At 43.9% G+C, this 20,563-nt stretch overlaps 1 protein-coding gene across 3 annotated transcripts in view; it reads right to left on the reverse strand.

The window, feature by feature from the left end:
• The window catches only part of MAP3K20 (mitogen-activated protein kinase kinase kinase 20), a 323,212-nt gene that overhangs the window by 119,567 nt on the left and 183,082 nt on the right, over positions 1-20,563 (reverse strand). For all 3 annotated transcript variants that reach the window (XM_063933447.1, XM_063933448.1, XM_063933449.1), the window contains exons 4-7: positions 13,167-13,268; positions 1,974-2,039; positions 466-494; positions 225-362 (exon numbers count right to left, since the gene is read on the reverse strand). In XM_063933447.1, the coding sequence (XP_063789517.1) occupies positions 225-362; positions 466-494; positions 1,974-2,039; positions 13,167-13,268 (335 nt within the window). The remainder of the gene's footprint in view (positions 1-224; positions 363-465; positions 495-1,973; positions 2,040-13,166; positions 13,269-20,563) is intronic.

The following is a 20,563-nucleotide window of genomic DNA, read 5'->3' on the forward strand; positions in this document are numbered from 1 at the left end:
TGTAAAGTTTGAAAGCCTAAAAGTTGTCTAAGCTTATTAAAATTATGGAATAAATTGATAGTAGAAGAAACAGATTCAAGTATGACAAACAAAACCATAAAGTATTTATAGATCTTAAAGGATTTTAATATGATTCGTTCATACATTGATCACAATGTATGGACGAATCATATTATAAAACTATAAAACAATAGTGAACAAGGTGAATGAGAAATGTAACTTACCACACCGTAGGAATAAGTGTCACATGTCTCCGAGACTGGAAGACTCTGTATTACTTCTGGTGCCATCCAAGGAAAAGTCCCTACAAGGGACATATGAGTTGTGTGGGAATGGAACCTTGAGGCACCAAAATCACATATCTAGATAAAAGGAGAATTTATTAACATGACAACTGCTATGTCAGTAGAGAACAGAGTGACAAAACTCTAAATTGAGGTTAAATTTAATTTATGTTTATCTTACCTTTAATACACCATCAATGGTTATAACAACTAGAAATGAGAATACAAGATAAATATTTGTAAGTATATTGCAATAATAATGATGAAATAATAATAGTATATTTCTAATACTCTATTAACAATACTACTAAACATCAGATGGGTACTAGGTAATCAATTTGATGGCGTTCAGACACAAAAGTTTAAACCCAGAATAATAGGTGTAGGAAGACAAATACTGTATTTTATTTCATACTATAATATATGTTCTGACAGCAAAATTCAGAACATGTTTAGAGGTCTTATAGTAAGTTTTAATGTTCTTTATTGACTGTTATGGCAGTAGTTTGTATTTAGTATAAAAGTAGTGGATGATTAAGGTCAGCAAAATTGATTCTTAAAATATGCATTTTATATAAACATCTAAGCGGTGAATTATGAAAAACCTAAGATTTCACAAATTGGTAGATCTGTATACAGTCCCACCCAATCAGATCATAAAGAGTTTTTAAAAAATAAATAAATTTATAACTATTTTATAACATGAATAATAAATTCAGTCATGTCATGTTATAAGTTCAGTATGAAAATAGGTGCATACAAATAGGGGAGACTTTTAGGAAATTTTCCCACAGTATATTTTAATTGAAACAAAAATGTAAGAGCACACAAAAGTATACATTAAAATACAGATATAACCTCCAGGAATAAAGCAGGATATATTACAGTAATGCAGATATGTCTGTAGATGCCAATGGCATAAATAGGATTATTAGTTAAATATACTGTATATTGTAGGGCTACATAGAACCAGCAGAATTGCTGGAACATTTCACAAATGGTCAGTAGAACAGCACAAGCTGCTATATCTTGATCACATATACTCCTTTCACATCGCAAAAATAACCCGGTATCGACCTGGCCGCGTCGACATGGGTTAGTGTGCGATGTGAAAGGGACCTTGTAGAATTCCCAGGTCGCCTGACCCGGTAATTCAACCCGGGTAATAAGAAGGGTTATTCCCGGGTTGAATATCAGGTCGGTGGTAGTGTGAACGGGTTCCCGGGTCGATGCAAACCGGGACCCATTTACTACATAGCGAGAGGCGGGGCGGAGAAGAGCTCATCTCCCAGCGCCGCCTCCACCCACGCCCCCTGCCGCTATGGCAACCGGCCCGGCATATTGCCGGGTCGGGAAGCCAGTGCTGAGGCTCCAATGCCGGAACCCACCCGGGAAGGACCCGTTTCCAATTCCCGGGTGGGAACCGGCATTGGAGATGTGAATGGGGTAATACATTAGGTGGATTGGAATGAATGATACAAAAGGAATGTAAAGTTTATACACTGGATACTTAAAGAAAGTTTAAAAGAAAAATAAATCATAGTTTGCCTATTATGGCAAAAATAAGATATTTGGGAAATTGTAGTATTCTATATAATATACATGATCTTATATACAGTATTTGTGTTATATTTCTCAAACATCAATGCATACAAAATGAAAAACGTCCAAAAATGACAAATACTTTACCATTTCTAGACTTGAGATCTCTGTGTATTACACGGATTGGGGCCTCCATGTGCAAGTAATGCATTCCTGTTCATACAAGGAGATGGAGAGAATGAAAATCATGTTCATTTTGGGTTAAGCTTTTCACATTTCAGAAATAATTATCTAGTAGGTAAAGAAAATAATTAATTTGATATATAGTGAATTGTTCCCTGTACATCTCTAATGCGGTGAGTAAGGATCATCAGCGATAGGTTATACCTGTACTGATAAAAAACGACTGCCATCAAAATAAACGAACATGTACCAGAGTGTGGCGTTCCCTATGTTACAATGCAATCTGGAGGTTTCCGTATCTCTGGGAGTGCCACTTGCCTGCTCTGCTGATGTCTCCAAACTCTTAAATAATCTGTCAGTCTTCTCCTGTACATATTGGGGGTCATTCCGAGTTGATCGCTAGCTGCCGTTGTTCGCTGCGTAGCGATCAGTGAAAAGAAGGCTAATCTGCACATGCGTATGCACCACAATCTGCACGCGCGTCGTATGGGTATGAAGTCCATTGTGGTTTTGCACTGGTTCTAGTGACGATTCCAATCGCACAGCCGAACGCAAGGAGATTGACAGAAAGAAGGTGTTTATGGGTGTCAACTGACCGTTTTCTGGGAGTGTTTGGAAAAAACGCAGGCGTGGACGGGCGTTTGCTGGGCGGGTATCGAACGTCATTACCGTGTCACTCGTCACAGCAATCATCGCACAGGATAAGTAACTATAGGGCTGGTCTTGTTTTGTACAAAATGTGTTTGCAGGTGCTCTGCTGCACAGGCGTTCGCACTCTGCAAAGCGAAAATACACTCCCCCGTGGGCGGCGACTATGCGTTTGCACTGCTGCTAAAAGTAGCTAGCGAGCGATCAACTCGGAATGACCCCCATTATCACTGCGCTTACTCAAACAGGCTCCTTGTGGACAACACCCGTCCCAAATGTGCAAAGTTCCCCGTACATGACAACAGGAAGCTTACAGAATGGCATCAATACTACAGCTGGCATATGAATAAGGTACGGGGCACAATAATTATACGACTCGGTATTGGATCCCTGCTGTTGATATTGTGACCGCCAGCATTCCAACGCTGACATCCCGACACTGAGAAGGCAGGCAGGGGACAGGGTAATTACTGTACCCCTCTCCTGGCACCTACCCTAACCCACCTGAGGTGGCGGCTAGGGCTAATATTCGGGGGGGGGGGGGGGGGCGACTAGGGCTAATCCTCCCTCTCTAGTTCCTAACCCTAAACCCCCTCCAGGCCCTATCCCTAATAGTGAACCCGATACTTTCCTGTAGTATGTCGGTGGTCGGTTTTCTGGCGCTGGGATTCCAAGTGGTGTCGGGATTCCGGCACCGGTCACATGACCGCTGGCATCCCAACTGCTAGGATGCTAAACGTATTTCTAATTATACAGCAGCAATATCAACATTTACGGTTTGGGTGGAGCTCTTGTTAAAACTGTATTTTGGTTACACAATACTGTATAGTAACTACAATCCATGATGTTGTGAATGATCATTTTTATTTATTATGACCCACAGCATGCCTGTTCTGTAGGTTAATACTAATAATAGTACAGCCTTAGTAAAATGCAGTTATATTAACACTTATAACATTGCGAAGTCAGTCAGCTATATACCTGTGCCGACAACCTACCTCCCTACCCTGCCCCCACTACTTGATACGTTCTGCTACGATGACTAAGACATTTTTAAAACGAGTGTCATGTGACACTGCAGCTCATGTGATCAATCATTGCTAATATGCTCAAAGCTTCCAGGCTGTATCATCCCACACATATAGCATATTGGGGAGATATAGCAAACATTCTAAAGAGTGGGCAAGTTGCACACAGCTGCCAATCAGCCGCTACCTAACACTTTATTAAATGCACTTTATTAATGCAAAAAGAATAAACATCGGAAGACACTTTCCTCTGAGGGCAGATTAATACCCATCATACATAGTAAGTATAGATACTATGACGTCTAATACTGAGAATTGACTGTCAGCAGATACGTCGGCTGAACTCACAGTGATAACATAAAGGTGAGACCTGGAGTCTGACCAATATAGAATGTGCCTGATAGATTAGTCTACCAGTATATACGCTGTAGTATCATAACGGAGAAAGAACAAAGGACTTCATACACACACACTTTATAAACACACATTTTCCCAGGAAGTTCAGGAAGAACAAGCCTATCGTATGTTTATTCTAGAGAAAGTCACATTAAGGGTAGTGCCTCTACTTTCAAGTGTCTACCAAAATAGTCCTAACCCAAAAACAATGAACCTCTCTGATTAAGTATATCAATTCCAGTTTGTAAACAAAGAATACATCATTTTGCTTTACATTCAAAATACAGGTTGAGTATCCCATATCCAAATATTCCGAAATACGGAATATTCCGAAATACGGACTTTTTTGAGTGAGAGTGAGATAGTGAAACCTTTGTTTTTTGATGGCTCAATGTACACAAACTTTGTTTAATACACAAAGTTATTAATATTGTATTAAATGACCTTCAGGCTGTGTGTATAAGGTGTATATGAAACAAATGAATTGTGTGAATGTACACACACTTTGTTTAATGCACAAAGTTATAAAAAATATTGGCTAAAATCCCCTTCAGGCTGTGTGTATAAGGTGTATATGTAACATAAATGCATTCTGTGCTTAGATTTAGGTCCCATCACCATGATATTTCATTATGGCATGCAATTATTCCAAAATACGGAAAAATCCGATATCCAAAACACCTCTGGTCCCAAGCATTTTGGATAAGGGATACTCAACCTGTACATACATTTAGTAAGAAGTAGTGTGTTCACCTATATGTGTAGAGTAGCGAGGTCATGCCTGTAAAATATAACCTCTATGTAGTGAGAAGGAGCTATCATTTATATAAGGAAATGGTGATATCACTAGTGTTGCACAAGAGACGGGCAGTGATACATAATGGAATTTATAATGGTCAGTGAAAGTGGAAAGCCCTAGGGTATGAAATTATCAAACAAGTTATCCAGACTACTGTTTTTTTTTGTGGGAAAAGTAGTCTGCTGCAACTACAAATTGCTACATTAACAAACTAACATCATCTGCTACAAGTGACTTAAGGTGAATATTTACTAAGCAGTGATATAAGTGGAGAAGTGAGCCAGTGGAGAAATTTCCCCATCAACCAATCAGCAGCTCTGTATCATTTTATAGTATGCAAATTCTAGATGTTATTTCAGTGCTGATTGGTTGCCATGGGCAACTTCTCCACTGGCTCACTTCTCCGCTCTTATCACTGCTTAGTAAATGTACCCCTAAGGCTCCCATTTATCAATCCTTGGAGAGTGATAAATAGTACGTGATAAAGTACCGGCCAATCAGCTTCTAACTGACATGTCACAGGCTGGTTTTCAAAAATAACAGTTAGGAGCTGGTTGGTTGGTACTTTATCACCATGCAATTTATCACCCTCCAATGCTTGATACATCTGGGCCTAATTTCTTTAAATTACAGTTTGGCAGTATTCTGGGTAACTGTTTCACTAACCACCAAGAGTAGTCTGGACTAACCACTAACCACATTTGATAAATATGTGAGATCCTTGTAGAAGTGATAAATGGAGATTTGGAATCTGATATAGCCACTATAAGGGAGTGAAATATTCTTGTGTGGACTTTGAGCAGTAGCTGTTATAAGTAGCATAATAAGGCACTTTGCATTTTGTTAATTGTTAAAATTAAACTATCACCACTTCTAATTTTTAAAGCATTCTAACTTCGCAGCATTTTTAACACCCCTGCTTAAAACTTTTGTGTTTTTTTTTTTTTAAATTTATTTTTTGTGTGTGATGACCCATGTAAGTTAGTAGTCAGAAACCAGATGCAGATAAAATGCCGGCTGTCGGCATCCCGGAGTTCAGGATACCGATGCAGAAATTCCGCCAGCTGACAATGCCACTAGCCGGAATTCCAGCGAACCAGGGCTATTCCCAATCGTTGTTACCCATAGAGTGGGACTAGATCCTGTGGAGAGAACAGCGTCCCACCGAGCCCCCAAGGGAACTCTTAGCACTCACCCCACTGCCAGCTTTCTGGCGGGCAAGATGCCGCTGCCGGGATATTGATCCCGTCTGCCGGTATTACGTATGTCAGAGACCACCATTACTTTATTTTTATTTACCTTCATATGAAGATGATGGCCATTTTTTTTTGTACAGATACCCCTCAGAGTACTGTGTATGCTGTGAATGTAACATTTTTATCAGGTCCCCCACCAGAGATATTAGAGGTCAATTTAGGTGAAAAACAGAAAAACAAACAATTTCAAAGTGCTTTAATAAGAAACGTAGACAAGATCGATAACTCAATATTTGTTTGGCAAATCTTTGAGCATATAGCTATTCCCCCCAAAAACTGCAGCTCTGAAATGTTATTCCTTTCCACTGAAATACAATACAAAAAATAGACTTTAAAAAAAAAAAAAAATCTGACAATGAAATTTGGTCTTAAATTTTAGTCATAAGGAAGTGAAGTAGGGAAATAGTTCTATGACAAAAAAACGTATCTTGAAATGTGCTGAAAATAATGGTTTTTAATCCAGCTTTCTAATGACTTTCTAAAGCTGAGATATTGCATTTACCCCAAACGTCCGCAACAGTGAAAAATGTCATACGCCATGACACAAAAATATCTGCCATCTTCATGTAAAGGTAAATAAAAAAATAAGAATTTACTTACCGATAATTCTATTTCTCGTAGTCCGTAGTGGATGCTGGGGACTCCGTCAGGACCATGGGGAATAGCGGCTCCGCAGGAGACAGGGCACAAAAAGTAAGCTTTTAGGATCACATGGTGTGTACTGGCTCCTCCCCCTATGACCCTCCTCCAAGCCTCAGTTAGGTACTGTGCCCGGACGAGCGTACACAATAAGGAAGGATATTGAACCCCGGGTAAGACTCATACCAGCCACACCAATCACACCGTATAACTTGTGATCTGAACCCAGTTAACAGTATGACAAACGTAGGAGCCTCTGAACAGACGGCTCACAACAAATAACAACCCGATTTTTTTGTAACAATAACTATGTACAAGTATTGCAGACAATCCGCACTTGGGATGGGCGCCCAGCATCCACTACGGACTACGAGAAATAGAATTATCGGTAAGTAAATTCTTATTTTCTCTAACGTCCTAAGTGGATGCTGGGGACTCCGTCAGGACCATGGGGATTATACCAAAGCTCCCAAACGGGCGGGAGAGTGCGGATGACTCTGCAGCACCGAATGAGAGAACTCAAGGTCCTCCTCAGCCAGGGTATCAAATTTGTAGAATTTTGCAAACGTGTTTGCCCCTGACCAAGTAGCAGCTCGGCAGAGTTGTAATGCCGAGACTCCCCGGGCAGCCGCCCAGGATGAGCCCACTTTCCTTGTGGAATGGGCCTTGACAGATTTAGGTTGTGGCAAGCCTGCCACAGAATGTGCAAGTTGAATTGTGCTACAAATCCAACGAGCAATCGTCTGCTTAGAAGCAGGAGCACCCATCTTGTTGGGTGCATACAATATAAGCAGTGAGTCAGACTTTCTGACTCCAGCCGTTCTTGAAATATATATTTTCAATGCCCGGACCACGTCCAACAACTTGGAATCCTCCAACTCGTTAGTAGCCGCAGGCACCACAATAGGCTGGTTCAGGTGAAACGCTGACACCACCTTAGGCAGAAAACGAGGACGCGTCCGCAGTTCTGCCCTGTCCGTATGGAAAATCAGATATGGGCTCTTATATGATAAAGCCGCCAATTCTGATACTCTCCTGGCTGAAGCCAGGGCCAGTAGCATGGTTACTTTCCATGTAAGATACTTCATCTCCACCGATTTGAGCGGCTCAAACCAATGGGATTTTAGAAAATCCAAGACTACATTAAGATCCCACGGTGCCACTGGGGGCACAACCGGGGGCTGTATATGTAGTACTCCTTTTACAAAAGTCTGGACTTCAGGAACTGAAGCCAATTCTTTCTGGAAGAAAATCGACAGGGCCGAAATTTGAACCTTAATGGACCCCAATTTGAGGCCCATAGACAATCCTGTTTGCAGGAAATGTAGGAATCGACCCAGTTGAAATTCCTCCGTGGGGGCCTTCCTGGCCTCACACCACGCAACATATTTCCTCCAAATGCGGTGATAATGTTGTGCAGTCACCTCCTTCCTGGCCTTTACCAGTGTAGGAATGACCTCTTCCGGAATGCCTTTTTCCTTTAGAATTCGGCGTTCAACCGCCATGCCGTCAAACGCAGCCGCGGTAAGTCTTGGAATAGACACGGTCCCTGCTGAAGCAGGTCCCGTCTTAGAGGTAGAGGCCACGGATCCTCCGTGAGCATCTCTTGAAGTTCCGGGTACCAAGTTCTTCTTGGCCAATCCGGAGCCACTAGTATCGTTCTTACTCCCTTTTGCCGTATGATTCTCAGTACTTTTGGTATGAGAGGCAGAGGAGGGAACACATACACTGACTGGAACACCCACGGTGTTACCAGAGCGTCCACAGCTATTGCCTGAGGGTCTCTTGACCTGGCGCAATACCTGTCCAGTTTTTTGTTGAGGCGGGACGCCATCATATCCACCATTGGTTTTTCCCAACGGTTCACAATCATGTGGAAGACTTCTGGATGAAGTCCCCACTCTCCCGGGTGTAGATCGTGTCTGCTGAGGAAGTCTGCTTCCCAGTTGTCCACTCCCGGAATGAATACTGCTGACAGTGCTATCACATGATCTTCCGCCCAGCGAAGAATCCTTGCAGCTTCTGCCATTGCTGTCCTGCTTCTTGTGCCGCCCTGTCTGTTTACGTGGGCGACTGCCGTGATGTTGTCCGACTGGATCAACACCGGCTGACCCTGAAGCAGGGGTTTTGCCAGACTTAGAGCATTGTAAATCGCTCTTAGCTCCAGTATATTTATGTGAAGAGACATCTCCAGGCTTGACCATACTCCCTGGAAGTTTCTTCCTTGTGTGACCGCTCCCCAGCCTCTCAGACTGGCATCCGTGGTCACCAGGACCCAGTCCTGTATGCCGAATCTGCGGCCCTCTAACAGATGAGCACTCTGCAACCACCACAGAAGAGACACCCTTGTCCGTGGCGATAAGGTTATCCGCTGATGCATCTGCAGATGCGATCCGGACCATTTGTCCAGCAGATCCCACTGAAAAGTTCGTGCGTGGAATCTGCCGAATGGAATCGCTTCGTAAGAAGCCACCATCTTTCCCAGGACTCTTGTGCATTGATGCACAGACACTGTCCCTGGCTTTAGGAGGTTCCTGACAAGTTCGGATAACTCCCTGGCTTTCTCCTCCGGAAGAAACACCTTTTTCTGAACCGTGTCCAGAATCATTCCCAGGAACAGCAGACGTGTCGTCGGGGTCAACTGAGATTTTGGAAAATTCAGAATCCACCCGTGTTGTTGCAGCACTAGTTGGGTTAGTGCTACTCCGTCTTCCAGCTGTTCTCTGGATCTTGCCCTTATCAGGAGATCGTCCAAGTAAGGGATAATTAATACGCCTCTTCTTCGTAGAAGGATCGTCATTTCGGCCATTACCTTGGTAAAGACCCGAGGTGCCGTGGACAATCCAAACGGCAGCGTCTGAAACTGATAATGACAGTTTTGCACCACGAACCTGAGGTACCCTTGATGTGAAGGGCAAATTGGGACATGCAGGTAAGCGTCCTTTATGTCCAGGGACACCATAAAGTCCCCTTCTTCCAGATTCGCTATCACTGCTCTGAGTGACTCCATCTTGAACTTGAATTTTTGTATGTACAGGTTCAAAGATTTGAGATTTAGAATAGGTCTTACCGAGCCGTCCGGCTTCGGTACCACAAATAGCGTGGAGTAATACCCCTTTTCCTGTTGTAGGAGGGGTACCTTGACTATCACCTGCTGAGCAAACAGCTTGTGAATGGCTTCCAATACCGTCGCCCTGTCCGAGGGAGACGTTGGCAAAGCAGACTTTAGGAACCGGCGAGGGGGAGACTTCTCGAATTCCAACCTGTAACCCTGAGATACTACCTGTAGAATCCAGGGGTCCACCTGTGAGCAAGCCCACTGTGCGCTGAAATTCTTGAGTCGACCCCCCACCGTTCCTGAGTCCGCTTGTAAGGCCCCAGCGTCATGCTGAGGGCTTTGCAGAACCCTGGGAGGGCTTCTGTTCCTGGGCAGGGGCTGCTTGCTGCCCTCTCTTACCCCTTCCTCTGCCCCGAGGCAGATATGACTGTCCTTTTGTCCGCTTGTTCTTATAGGAACGAAAGGACTGCGGCTGAAAAGACGGTGTCTTTTTCTGTTGGGAGGGGGTCTGAGGTAAAAAAGTGGATTTTCCGGCAGTTGCCGTAGCCACCAGATCCGATAGACCGACGCCAAATAATTCCTCCCCTTTATACGGCAATACTTCCATATGTCGTTTGGAATCCGCATCACCTGACCACTGTCGCGTCCATAAACTCCTTCTGGCAGATATGGACATCGCATTTACTCTCGATGCCAGAGTGCAAATATCTCTCTGCGCATCTCGCATATAAAGGAAAGCATCCTTTAATTGCTCTATAGTCAATAAAATACTGTCCCTATCCAGGGTATCAATATTTTCAGTCAGGGAATCCAACCAGACGACCCCAGCACTGCACATCCAGGCTGAGGCGATGGCTGGTCGCAGTATAACACCAGTATGAGTGTATATACTTTTCAGGGTAGTTTCCAGCCTCCTATCAGCTGGATCCTTGAGGGCGGCCGTATCAGGAGACGGTAACGCCACTTGTTTCGATAAGCGTGTGAGCGCCTTATCCACCCTAGGGGGTGTTTCCCAGCGCGCCCTAACCTCTGGCGGGAAAGGGTATAATGCTAATAACTTTTTTGAAATTAGCATTTTTCTATCTGGGTTAACCCACGCTTCATCACATACATCATTTAATTCCTCTGATTCAGGAAAAACTACAGGTAGTTTTTTCACCCCCCACATAATACCCCTTTTTGTGGTACTTGTAGCATCAGAGATATGCAAAGCCTCCTTCATTGCCGTGATCATATAACGTGTGGCCCTACTTGAAAATACGTTTGTTTCATCACCGTCGACACTAGATTCAGTGTCTGTGTCTGGGTCTGTGTCGACCGACTGAGGTAAAGGGCGCTTTACAGCCCCTGACGGTGTCTGAGACGCCTGGGCAGGTACTAACTGGTTTGCCGGCCGTCTCATGTCGTCAACTGATTTTTGTAATGTGCTGACATTATCACGTAATTCCATAAACAAAGCCATCCATTCCGGTGTCGACTCCCTGGGGGGTGACATCACCATTATCGGCAATTGCTCTGCCTCCACGCCAACATCGTCCTCATACATGTCGACACACACGTACCGACACACAGCAGACACACAGGGAATGCTCTTATCGAAGACAGGACCCCACTAGCCCTTTGGGGAGACAGAGGGAGAGTTTGCCAGCACACACCCAAGCGCTATAATATATATGGGAACAACCCTATATAAGTGTTGTTCCTTATAGCCGCTTAAATATATAAAAATATCGCCAAAATATGCCCCCCCTCTCTGTTTTACCCTGTTTCTGTAGTGCAGTGCAGGGGAGAGTCCTGGGAGCCTTCCTCACAGCGGAGCTGAGCAGGAAAATGGCGCTGTGTGCTGAGGAGAATAAGCCCCGCCCCCTATTCCGGCGGGCTTTTCTCCCGGAGTTTTAGACATTTGGCATGGGTTAAATACATACATATAGCCTTAATGGCTATATGTGATGTATTCTTTTGCCATAAAAGGTATTATATATTGCTGCCCAGGGCGCCCCCAGCAGCGCCCTGCACCCTCCGTGACCGTCTGGTGTTAAGTGTGTGACAACAATGGCGCACAGCTGCAGTGCTGTGCGCTACCTTCATGAAGACTGAAGAGCCTTCTGCCGCCTGTTTCCGGACCTTCAATCTTCAGCATCTGTAAGGGGGGTCGGCGGCGCGGCTCCGGGACGAACCCCAGGGTGAGACCTGTGTTCCGACTCCCTCTGGAGCTAATGGTGTCCAGTAGCCTAAGAATCCAATCCATCCTGCACGCAGGTGAGTTGAAATTCTCTCCCCTAAGTCCCTCGATGCAGTGAGCCTGTTGCCAACAGGACTCACTGAAAATAAAAAACCTAAAAAACTTTTTCTAAGCAGCTCTTTAGGAGAGCCACCTAGATTGCACCCTGCTCGGACGGGCACAAAAACCTAACTGAGGCTTGGAGGAGGGTCATAGGGGGAGGAGCCAGTACACACCATGTGATCCTAAAAGCTTACTTTTTGTGCCCTGTCTCCTGCGGAGCCGCTATTCCCCATGGTCCTGACGGAGTCCCCAGCATCCACTTAGGACGTTAGAGAAATAAGTAATGGTGGTTTCTGACTACTAACTTACAGGGGTCATCACACACAAAAAAAATAATAAAAAATTGTCAAGAAACCAGGGCTGGATGACTGCACAAGGATTGACCCTTTTGCACGGTACTGTATATATGAAACTATTACTATCAGAAGAACTAAATAACTGTATTAGATTTACAAATGAATTTAGGGCCTAATTCAGACCTGATCGCTATGCTTCAAATTGCAGAGGTCTGCGATCAGATAGTCGCCGTCCAGGGAGAGTGAAAACCCGCCCCATGCAAGTGTGCGAATGCATGCGTACGCCGTGCAAAAATTCCACCAGAGAGCGGACAGCTGCAAATCCGTTCGCAACTCGCTCACCATGGAATGATTTTTCCAGTCTGTGCGTAGCCCAAGACTTACTCCTACAGTGCGATACAAACAGGCTGTTCGGGGCCGGAGCTGACATCACACACCCGCCCTGAAAACGCTTGGGCACACCTAGCTTTTTCCTGACACTCCCAGAAAATGGTCAGTTACCACCCACAAACGTCCACTTCCTGTCACTCACCTTGAGAACGCCTGTGCAAACGAAATTTTTCACACAATCCTGACGGTGTCTGGCGACGCGTGTGCGCATTGCGGTGCATATGCATGTGCAGTCATTTGATAATCGTCCACTGTGCGTTTTTGCACAACAGCGATCAGGCATGAATCGGGCCCACAATCTGTATAAGAAGAAACGGCAGTGGTATTCTGCCCTGCGTTATCATACATCCTATGGCCGGTTACCTTTTGCTACGTCTGTGGCCCACGCCATGATGTGTTCCATATCCATTTCTTCACTCCTGTTGCTATTGATGTAGTCATACAGGGATCCACCAGCAGCATATTCTGCAATAGATAATGTCGAAGTCAAAACTATTACATACATACACACCGCATACAAACTCCAAACAGATGGGTCTCTGTGTGTGCGCATACACGCTGCGTGCACAGCGATATATGGTAGCATACGCATTCACAGACAAGCCACAAAGATATATTCAACAGATATTTCATACAACACATAGACAAAACATGTTTAGCATCATAATGTATTTATATAAGAGAGTTATAACATCATATATATATATATGTATTATTGAAATGGAACAACATAAACATATGCTTAGTGTTAAAATGATCAGGAGAATGTGTATGTTAATTTGATAGCTAGCAGTAGATTGTAGCACATTGCAACGATTAGTTATGATCAAATGTATGAATACAAAGGACTTCCTGAAGACACATGTGCCAGCAACCTAAGACAAAAGCCCTCAAACTGACCAATAATACATCATGAATGAGAGATCTCTCTCCCCTGGACCAATAACAGAAGACTCAGTCCCAGACATGTACCTCCCCCAATACACAGTATATAGGTATTTCCCCTCACCCAGGAAGCTGTTTCGTTGCTGTTGGTGCAGATTCAAAGCTGGAGAGGACTGTGCATTGAGCAAATAGGGTGAAGTACTGTATGCTGGCTGTATCTAATCCTTATGTAACTACAACTGCTTCTTGTGTAATTGTAACTCTGTAACCATATATATATATATATATTATAACTGAATGATATACTGTACATATGTTATATTGTATGCATACCCTTTTAATATCAAATATACACATCTCTGAGCGTTGGACCTCAGCCTACAATGTGTGCGTGTACTTGTTTTCTCTTAAGGGGTGTAGTGTTTGCGACGTACAGCGCACTTTTATCATATATGGTAATAAGATGCGTCTTGCGGCCGCAGCATATATTAACGCTGGCATTTTAAATATTAGAAATAATTGGAAATTTACAGTAACCATGTACATGCTTACACTCTGATCTGCAAGAAATTACTAGAGAGTGACTTCCAGTTGGGGTGTAAGGTCAGATTGGTGTACGATGTCATTCTCTCAGCTAACCATGCGGACCATGCTATATATCTGAATTCAAGCATTAGAATACAGTGATACTAATTTCTTTCGGTCATTTCTAGTAATATATTAAATTATAGAACACAGAAGCTACTCTTAGGATACAATCAGATTCAATGCAGAGCCCTGAACACCTATCCTCATCTAATGCATGCTTCTACTTCAAACGGGTGGCTTAATAAAGTTCATAAATAAATCAGATATATTCCTATAGGTTTGCCATATACAGTATATATATCTCAACTACAAGGGGGGGTCTTCAAGTGCCAGGGTATGTTACCATAAGTTATCACAAGTAAAATATTCTAATAAGGCACTCCCCTCAGCTTCAAATTAATCCTAAGTATAAAGAGGTGATGGTGAGTCACCTATATAATCAAAAGTGTAAAGGAATGGATAGGGTAATTAGAGCGACCTATGGTGTTAGTGAATGATCATAAAAGAACATATATAAAGAATTTATTTTAAAAAAAAGCTAAAATGTCACAGAGATAGTATACAATGAAAACAAGCCTCCAAGAGGTACACATTTAGCTAAAAGTATATTTTTTCTAAAAGAACAGCGAGTATTTGGAGGTACATCAAAACCAAAAAACGTAAAAAAATAAATAATAAATAAAAGAGACAATCAAGATCATAAAAGATGCTTATCTTTCAGAAGAAGTGAGGTAGGGTCAAGGTACCCAACACGTTTCGTCTTATAGACTTTGTCAATATATATATATATATATATATATATATATTATAACTCGACAGATGCCTCATGCGTCTATGCACGCTGCCAGTGCAACAGATTTCAGTGCAATAGATTTTATTGGTAAAAGTACACGGTGATAAAGTACCAACCAACCAGCTCCTGTTATTTTTCAAACACAGCCTGTGACATGGCAGTTTATCACTCTCCAAGGCTTGATAAATCTGTGCCTAAATACTAACAAAAGCTGCACCCTGGTTATCACCAAACAGTGTGTTTTACCTTCATGTTTAGGAAATGCAAAATGTAATTAATAGTGCATAGTGGTCTTTCCAGTTCTGTGTGTGATATCTATAGAGTCTGTCATTGCCTAAACCAGACATTTCTGACAAAGCTCCAAAACAGACAGTACACCGGGATGATTCCCAGATCTCTGTGACTACGGGCCTCATCCATGTTTGTACACACATGCTAGTGCAGGTTTTCTAGGCTACGGAACTGCTATCAGTAAGTGAAGCTGCCGCCCAGGAATGAGAAGAGACGTCCACCGGAGCCATCGCAAACTCATCTGCAATTGCGTACACATTCGCAGCCTATACGTAAAAATGAAGAACATCGGGTCTAAGGGTTGGCCTATGGCTACGCAGACTGGGTATGGCAGTAGCGACTCAAGAACCATGTTGTTGTACATAGGAGTTTACAGCTGTCAGCAGATACACGCCCTGAGAACGGCCATGACACGCCTGAATTTTTGCAACCACTCCTCATTAACACCTCCAAACAGTCACTTCCTGTCAATCACTTTCCCATGAAATCCTGATTGTAGGTGGGATCGCAGCGTAACCATGACACATGCACAGTGCGATCGCAGCACATGCGCAGTCTGCTGATAATCGCCGTTGCATTCAAACATGAATTAGGCCCAATGTGCATTTCCATCACCAAAAACTTGGCCACTTTTATGGAAGGAGCGTTCTAAGACATGAGGGGCTAAATGTAATAGCCTGCGAGAAGCCGAGGTGCAGGACAATGGGGCAGAAGTATTAGCCTGGAGAAGGGATAAAGGAGTGATAAGCGCAAGGGGATAACGCACCAGCCAATCATTATAGATTTGTAAAATGACAGTTACGAGCTGACTGGCTGGTGCGTTACCACCTTGCACTTATCACTGCTTTATCACTACTTTATCCCATCTCCAGGCTTAATACATCTGCCCCTCTGTGTGAGAAGGTGGAAAAACCAAGTTGATTTTGCCTTGCAAATGATCGGCACTTTAAAAATGTGGCCATTCTCGCACAAAGTTCAGCACCTCTGGCAGCTCGCAGGCTATTACATGTAGCACCAGGTGCCAAAACTCTGTATGAAATAAAAAGAGCGGTCCTCTAGAAAACACCATCCGCAACATCACAGCTCAATGGAGGTATCTCTCTTGTGAACATTTCCTGCCGCACCCATGTATAACGTGTTGTAAAAGGGGGGTGCGTATAGCAACTTTAAAAGGGATGTGTACACTGATTGTTTAAGCCAGATGCATCCATGAAATGCTGATTGTTTCCTATCTGCTCTATTGTGTCAGTAAATGGGGTATTAACCCCTCTTAAGAAGTCAGCACTGGCAGGTCAAATTGATCCTCTTCCAAGTCGCAAACAAGGCCCGATAAAACTTGGCCCTGGTAAATGAGGAAGCTTTCTGGGAGTGTAATCGCAAACACAGGAGCCTGCTTATTAGTTCCACAAATGCGGTGTCCTAAATCACATCTGAAGAGACATGTCCACAGTCACTGTACAGCGTGTTCCATGTGACTGTGGTTTCCATGGTAGTCACATGACCACCGCAGAAACTACTGCAGAAACTGTGCAAAATTGTAAGTCACTAGCAGCAGCCTGACAAACCAAGTACACCATTTTCTTATATCCTGCCACTGTGGTTTACATCAAAAGGAAAGGAAAACAAGCACTACTTTTCAATCTAGCATCAAGCATTACAATGCAAGCTCACCTAGCTCAGGTATAGAAATGAGCAGGGCCATCTGACACACCTTGATTACCAGATGGGCATATATAAATATTTGCCGACAAATCCACAACCCAACAATGAGACAACAATGCTAACTACTATGCCTCCGTGCTGTTTATTATGGAATTGTACCAGGTACTGTAGTTTTGCCTCCTCAGTTTCATTGGCCTATATTCCAAGTAGGCATAATTAAAAACCACATTTAAAATTTTAATTAATTGTGTCCCAAAAACAGGATTTATCCACATGAGAGAATTATCTTGATCTGTTCCAAAGACAAACACCTGGTTAATAGTACAAGGCAGAAACTAATGCTGTCTGTGTGGACAGTACACCCAATACAGTGTCGGGATCATTCAGTCTCTATCTTGCTCTATTTCACTCTCAGGTTGATGAAACTAATACCCCTTTCACACCAGCACCTCTGAACATGGGTTTTTGGCACATGAATGCGCATAACCCGTGTTCATGTGCGGTGTGAACGGGAGTCGGGTCGATGCGACCCATTTCCCGTTCACTCTCTATGTACAAGCGGCACTTGGAGATCATGTGATCTCCAAGCGCCGCCCCCGCCACGTTACTGCTGACGTCAGCAACCCGGCAATATGCTGGGCTGCTAACGGCGGTGTAAAAGACACCTGAGGCGGGTGGCACCCTGGGAGCTCCCGGGTGCCACCCGCCTCAGGCGGTATGAAAGGGGTATTATACAGGTATTATACAGCTTTCGAATGGATCCGACAACCCCTATTCAATCTCATCTCAATTCGACTTTTTCAAGTCGAATTGAGATGATGGACCCAGAGGAGGAGAGGGGGGGGGCCGCGGGGAGACCAGCGGGGAAAGCCGCCGGCAGACGGAAGAGATCAGCGCTGCAGGAGGATGTCACACAGCCGCCCGACCTCACGGCAGTGTCCACCCGGCTCCAGCAAGCGTGACCTCACTTGCTGAAGCCTGGTGGACGCTGCCATTAGCGGCGCGGCTGTGTGACATCCTGCTGCAGCGCTGTACTGTAGCGCTGATCTCCCCTATATGCCCGCAGCTGTCCCCCGTCTCCCTGCGGCTCTCCCTCCTCTCTTCCTATGGGTCCCACATCTCAGTCCAACATTTTTTTATGTCGGACTGAGATGGTCGGATTTGGCCCCGTTTTCGACACAAGCATGTGGATCGGCAGCTATTCTGCCGATCCACGTGCTATTCGTCAAGTCGAATTCATCGACTTGTCGAAAAATTTTGGGTTATACTGAATAGGTCGAATCACGATTCGACCTTAAAAAGTCGAAAACTGACGTCTTTTCGACAGACGGCAGCTTTCGACTTCAATAGAATATACCCCTATACCTGCATAAAATCTGAAAAAAGCAAAGAATTGTCCACGGATATCAGCCATTTATAATCCACCAATGTTCCCTGTGGGATCCTCACACAGACTTGCCCACAGGACTTGGTATGAACAGGACAAATTGCACACACAGCTTTTCCTCACATATCAATTCCTGAACCTTAATAACTTGATAAGCTCCAGAAACTTACAGTAGATAACAACAGGCACAGGAAATTAACGAGAAGGCTGGTGAGGAATAATGAAGCCGGAATTATTAAAAGTAAAACAGATCTAAACAATTTTTTTTGCCAGCGTTGGTGGTCACAACTAGTGATCTCGACAGACAAAATCAGTACATGGGAGCAGCGTTCTTCTGCTATTTAATTAGCCCCCACCGGAAGAACTTATTGGGGATTTTTTTTACGCCTCTAAGTAGAGGCGTAAAAAGAAATCACAGATAACCATCAGGTTTACTGGTATCGCGACACTGAACATGCGAATCCAGATTCTGTGGGGTATATTTACTAAGGTGGGAGTTTTTTTAGACCTGGTGATGTTGTTCATAGCAACCAATCAGATTTTACTTAACATTTATCTAGCTGCTTCTGGAAGATAATAGATAGAATCTGACTGGATGCTATGGGCAACATCAAACCTGCCAACATGAACCATTCCTGGAGGGACAAAATGCTCTGTTCCTGGACTTTTCTCCCAATCATTGATTGATATCACCTGTACTGAAACACCTCTCTTACCAAATAACTAGTTCGACACAGGTGACGGAAATCACAAATTAAGAGAAAAGTCTCCTGGATTGGGTCATGTTGGGAGGTATGCAACATCAGTAGTTAATGTCTGTTAACAGTTTCATTTCACGGGTGTTAACCAGGGTCTTGGGTGAAAAGGCGAGTGCAACTGAATAGCCATGGATGTTAAAGCCTGAGGCTACCCCACTTTTTCACCTCCAGGTAATTGAATCCCCCCCAAGACTGAAAGCACTTTTCATATTTTGAACTCCGTTGCGATTTTAGGCCATTCACATCAGTCCCTGCCCCATTGGGGCTTATAGTCTATACTACCTCACAAATACATACTAGAGTCCATTTTTGTCAGAAGCCAGTCAACCTACCAGTGTGTCTTTGGACACGGGCCCTCATTCCGAGTTTATCACCAGGTGCCGTTGGTGGCTGCGTAGCGATCAGTGAAAAAAACGGCTAATCTGCGTATGCACCGCAATGCGCACGCATGTCGTACGGGTACGAAGTCCTTTGTGGTTTTGCACTGGTTCTAGCGACGATTCCAATCGCACAGCCGAACGCAAGGAGATTGACAGGAAGTGGGAGTTTCTGGGTGGCAACTGACCATTTTCTGGGAGTGTTTAGAAAAACGCAGGCGTGGTCGGGCGGGTATCTGACGTCATTACCGTGTCACTCATCGCAGCAATCATCGCACAGAATAAGTAACTGCAGGTCTGGTCTTGTGCTGCACAAAAAGTGTTTGCTGCCGCGCGGCTGCACAGGCGTTCGCACTCTGCATAGCAAAAATACACTCCCCGTGGGCGGCGACTATGCATTTGCACGGCTACTAAAAGTAGCTAGTGAGCGATCAACTCGGAATGAGGGCCATTGTGAGATGAAACCTGAGCAAATGGAGCAAACACTGGGAGTTAATATGTGTAAACTCCAAACAGATATGGCCATAGTGGGAATCAAAACCTAGACCCCAGTGCTCTGAGAAAGCAATACTGGCCACTGTGCTACCATGCTACATCATAATAGCATTCCAAGACAGCGGAAGCTGTAACTACAGATCCAACAGAAGTCTATATTTCTGACCTCATCATCATTATCATCGACATAATAATTTCATATGTATAAAATAAAATACACTAATAACAGTGAAGGGGGGTGGGGGCATTCAAAATAAACTACAGTACCAAAATGCGAATGGCCATTATTCTCATAGGATTTTGTAAAGATGATGGAAAAACCCTGCTAGGAGATAACTTACGTAGATTGTATAGGATGAGAATAATGACTGAGCCGCTTGGCGGATGTTTCCCTGTTATACACACTGCGTTGTGTACTTATTGGTAATCAATGTTGTGTTACACAAGCTCTCTGCCATCAGAGCTATCTGTCAGCTAATATTAGCCTGGAAGTTTGCTTGCAGGAGAGATAGGACGTAAGAGAA

This window comes from Pseudophryne corroboree, chromosome 7 (assembly GCF_028390025.1).
Source record: "Pseudophryne corroboree isolate aPseCor3 chromosome 7, aPseCor3.hap2, whole genome shotgun sequence".
NCBI lineage: Eukaryota > Metazoa > Chordata > Amphibia > Anura > Myobatrachidae > Pseudophryne > Pseudophryne corroboree.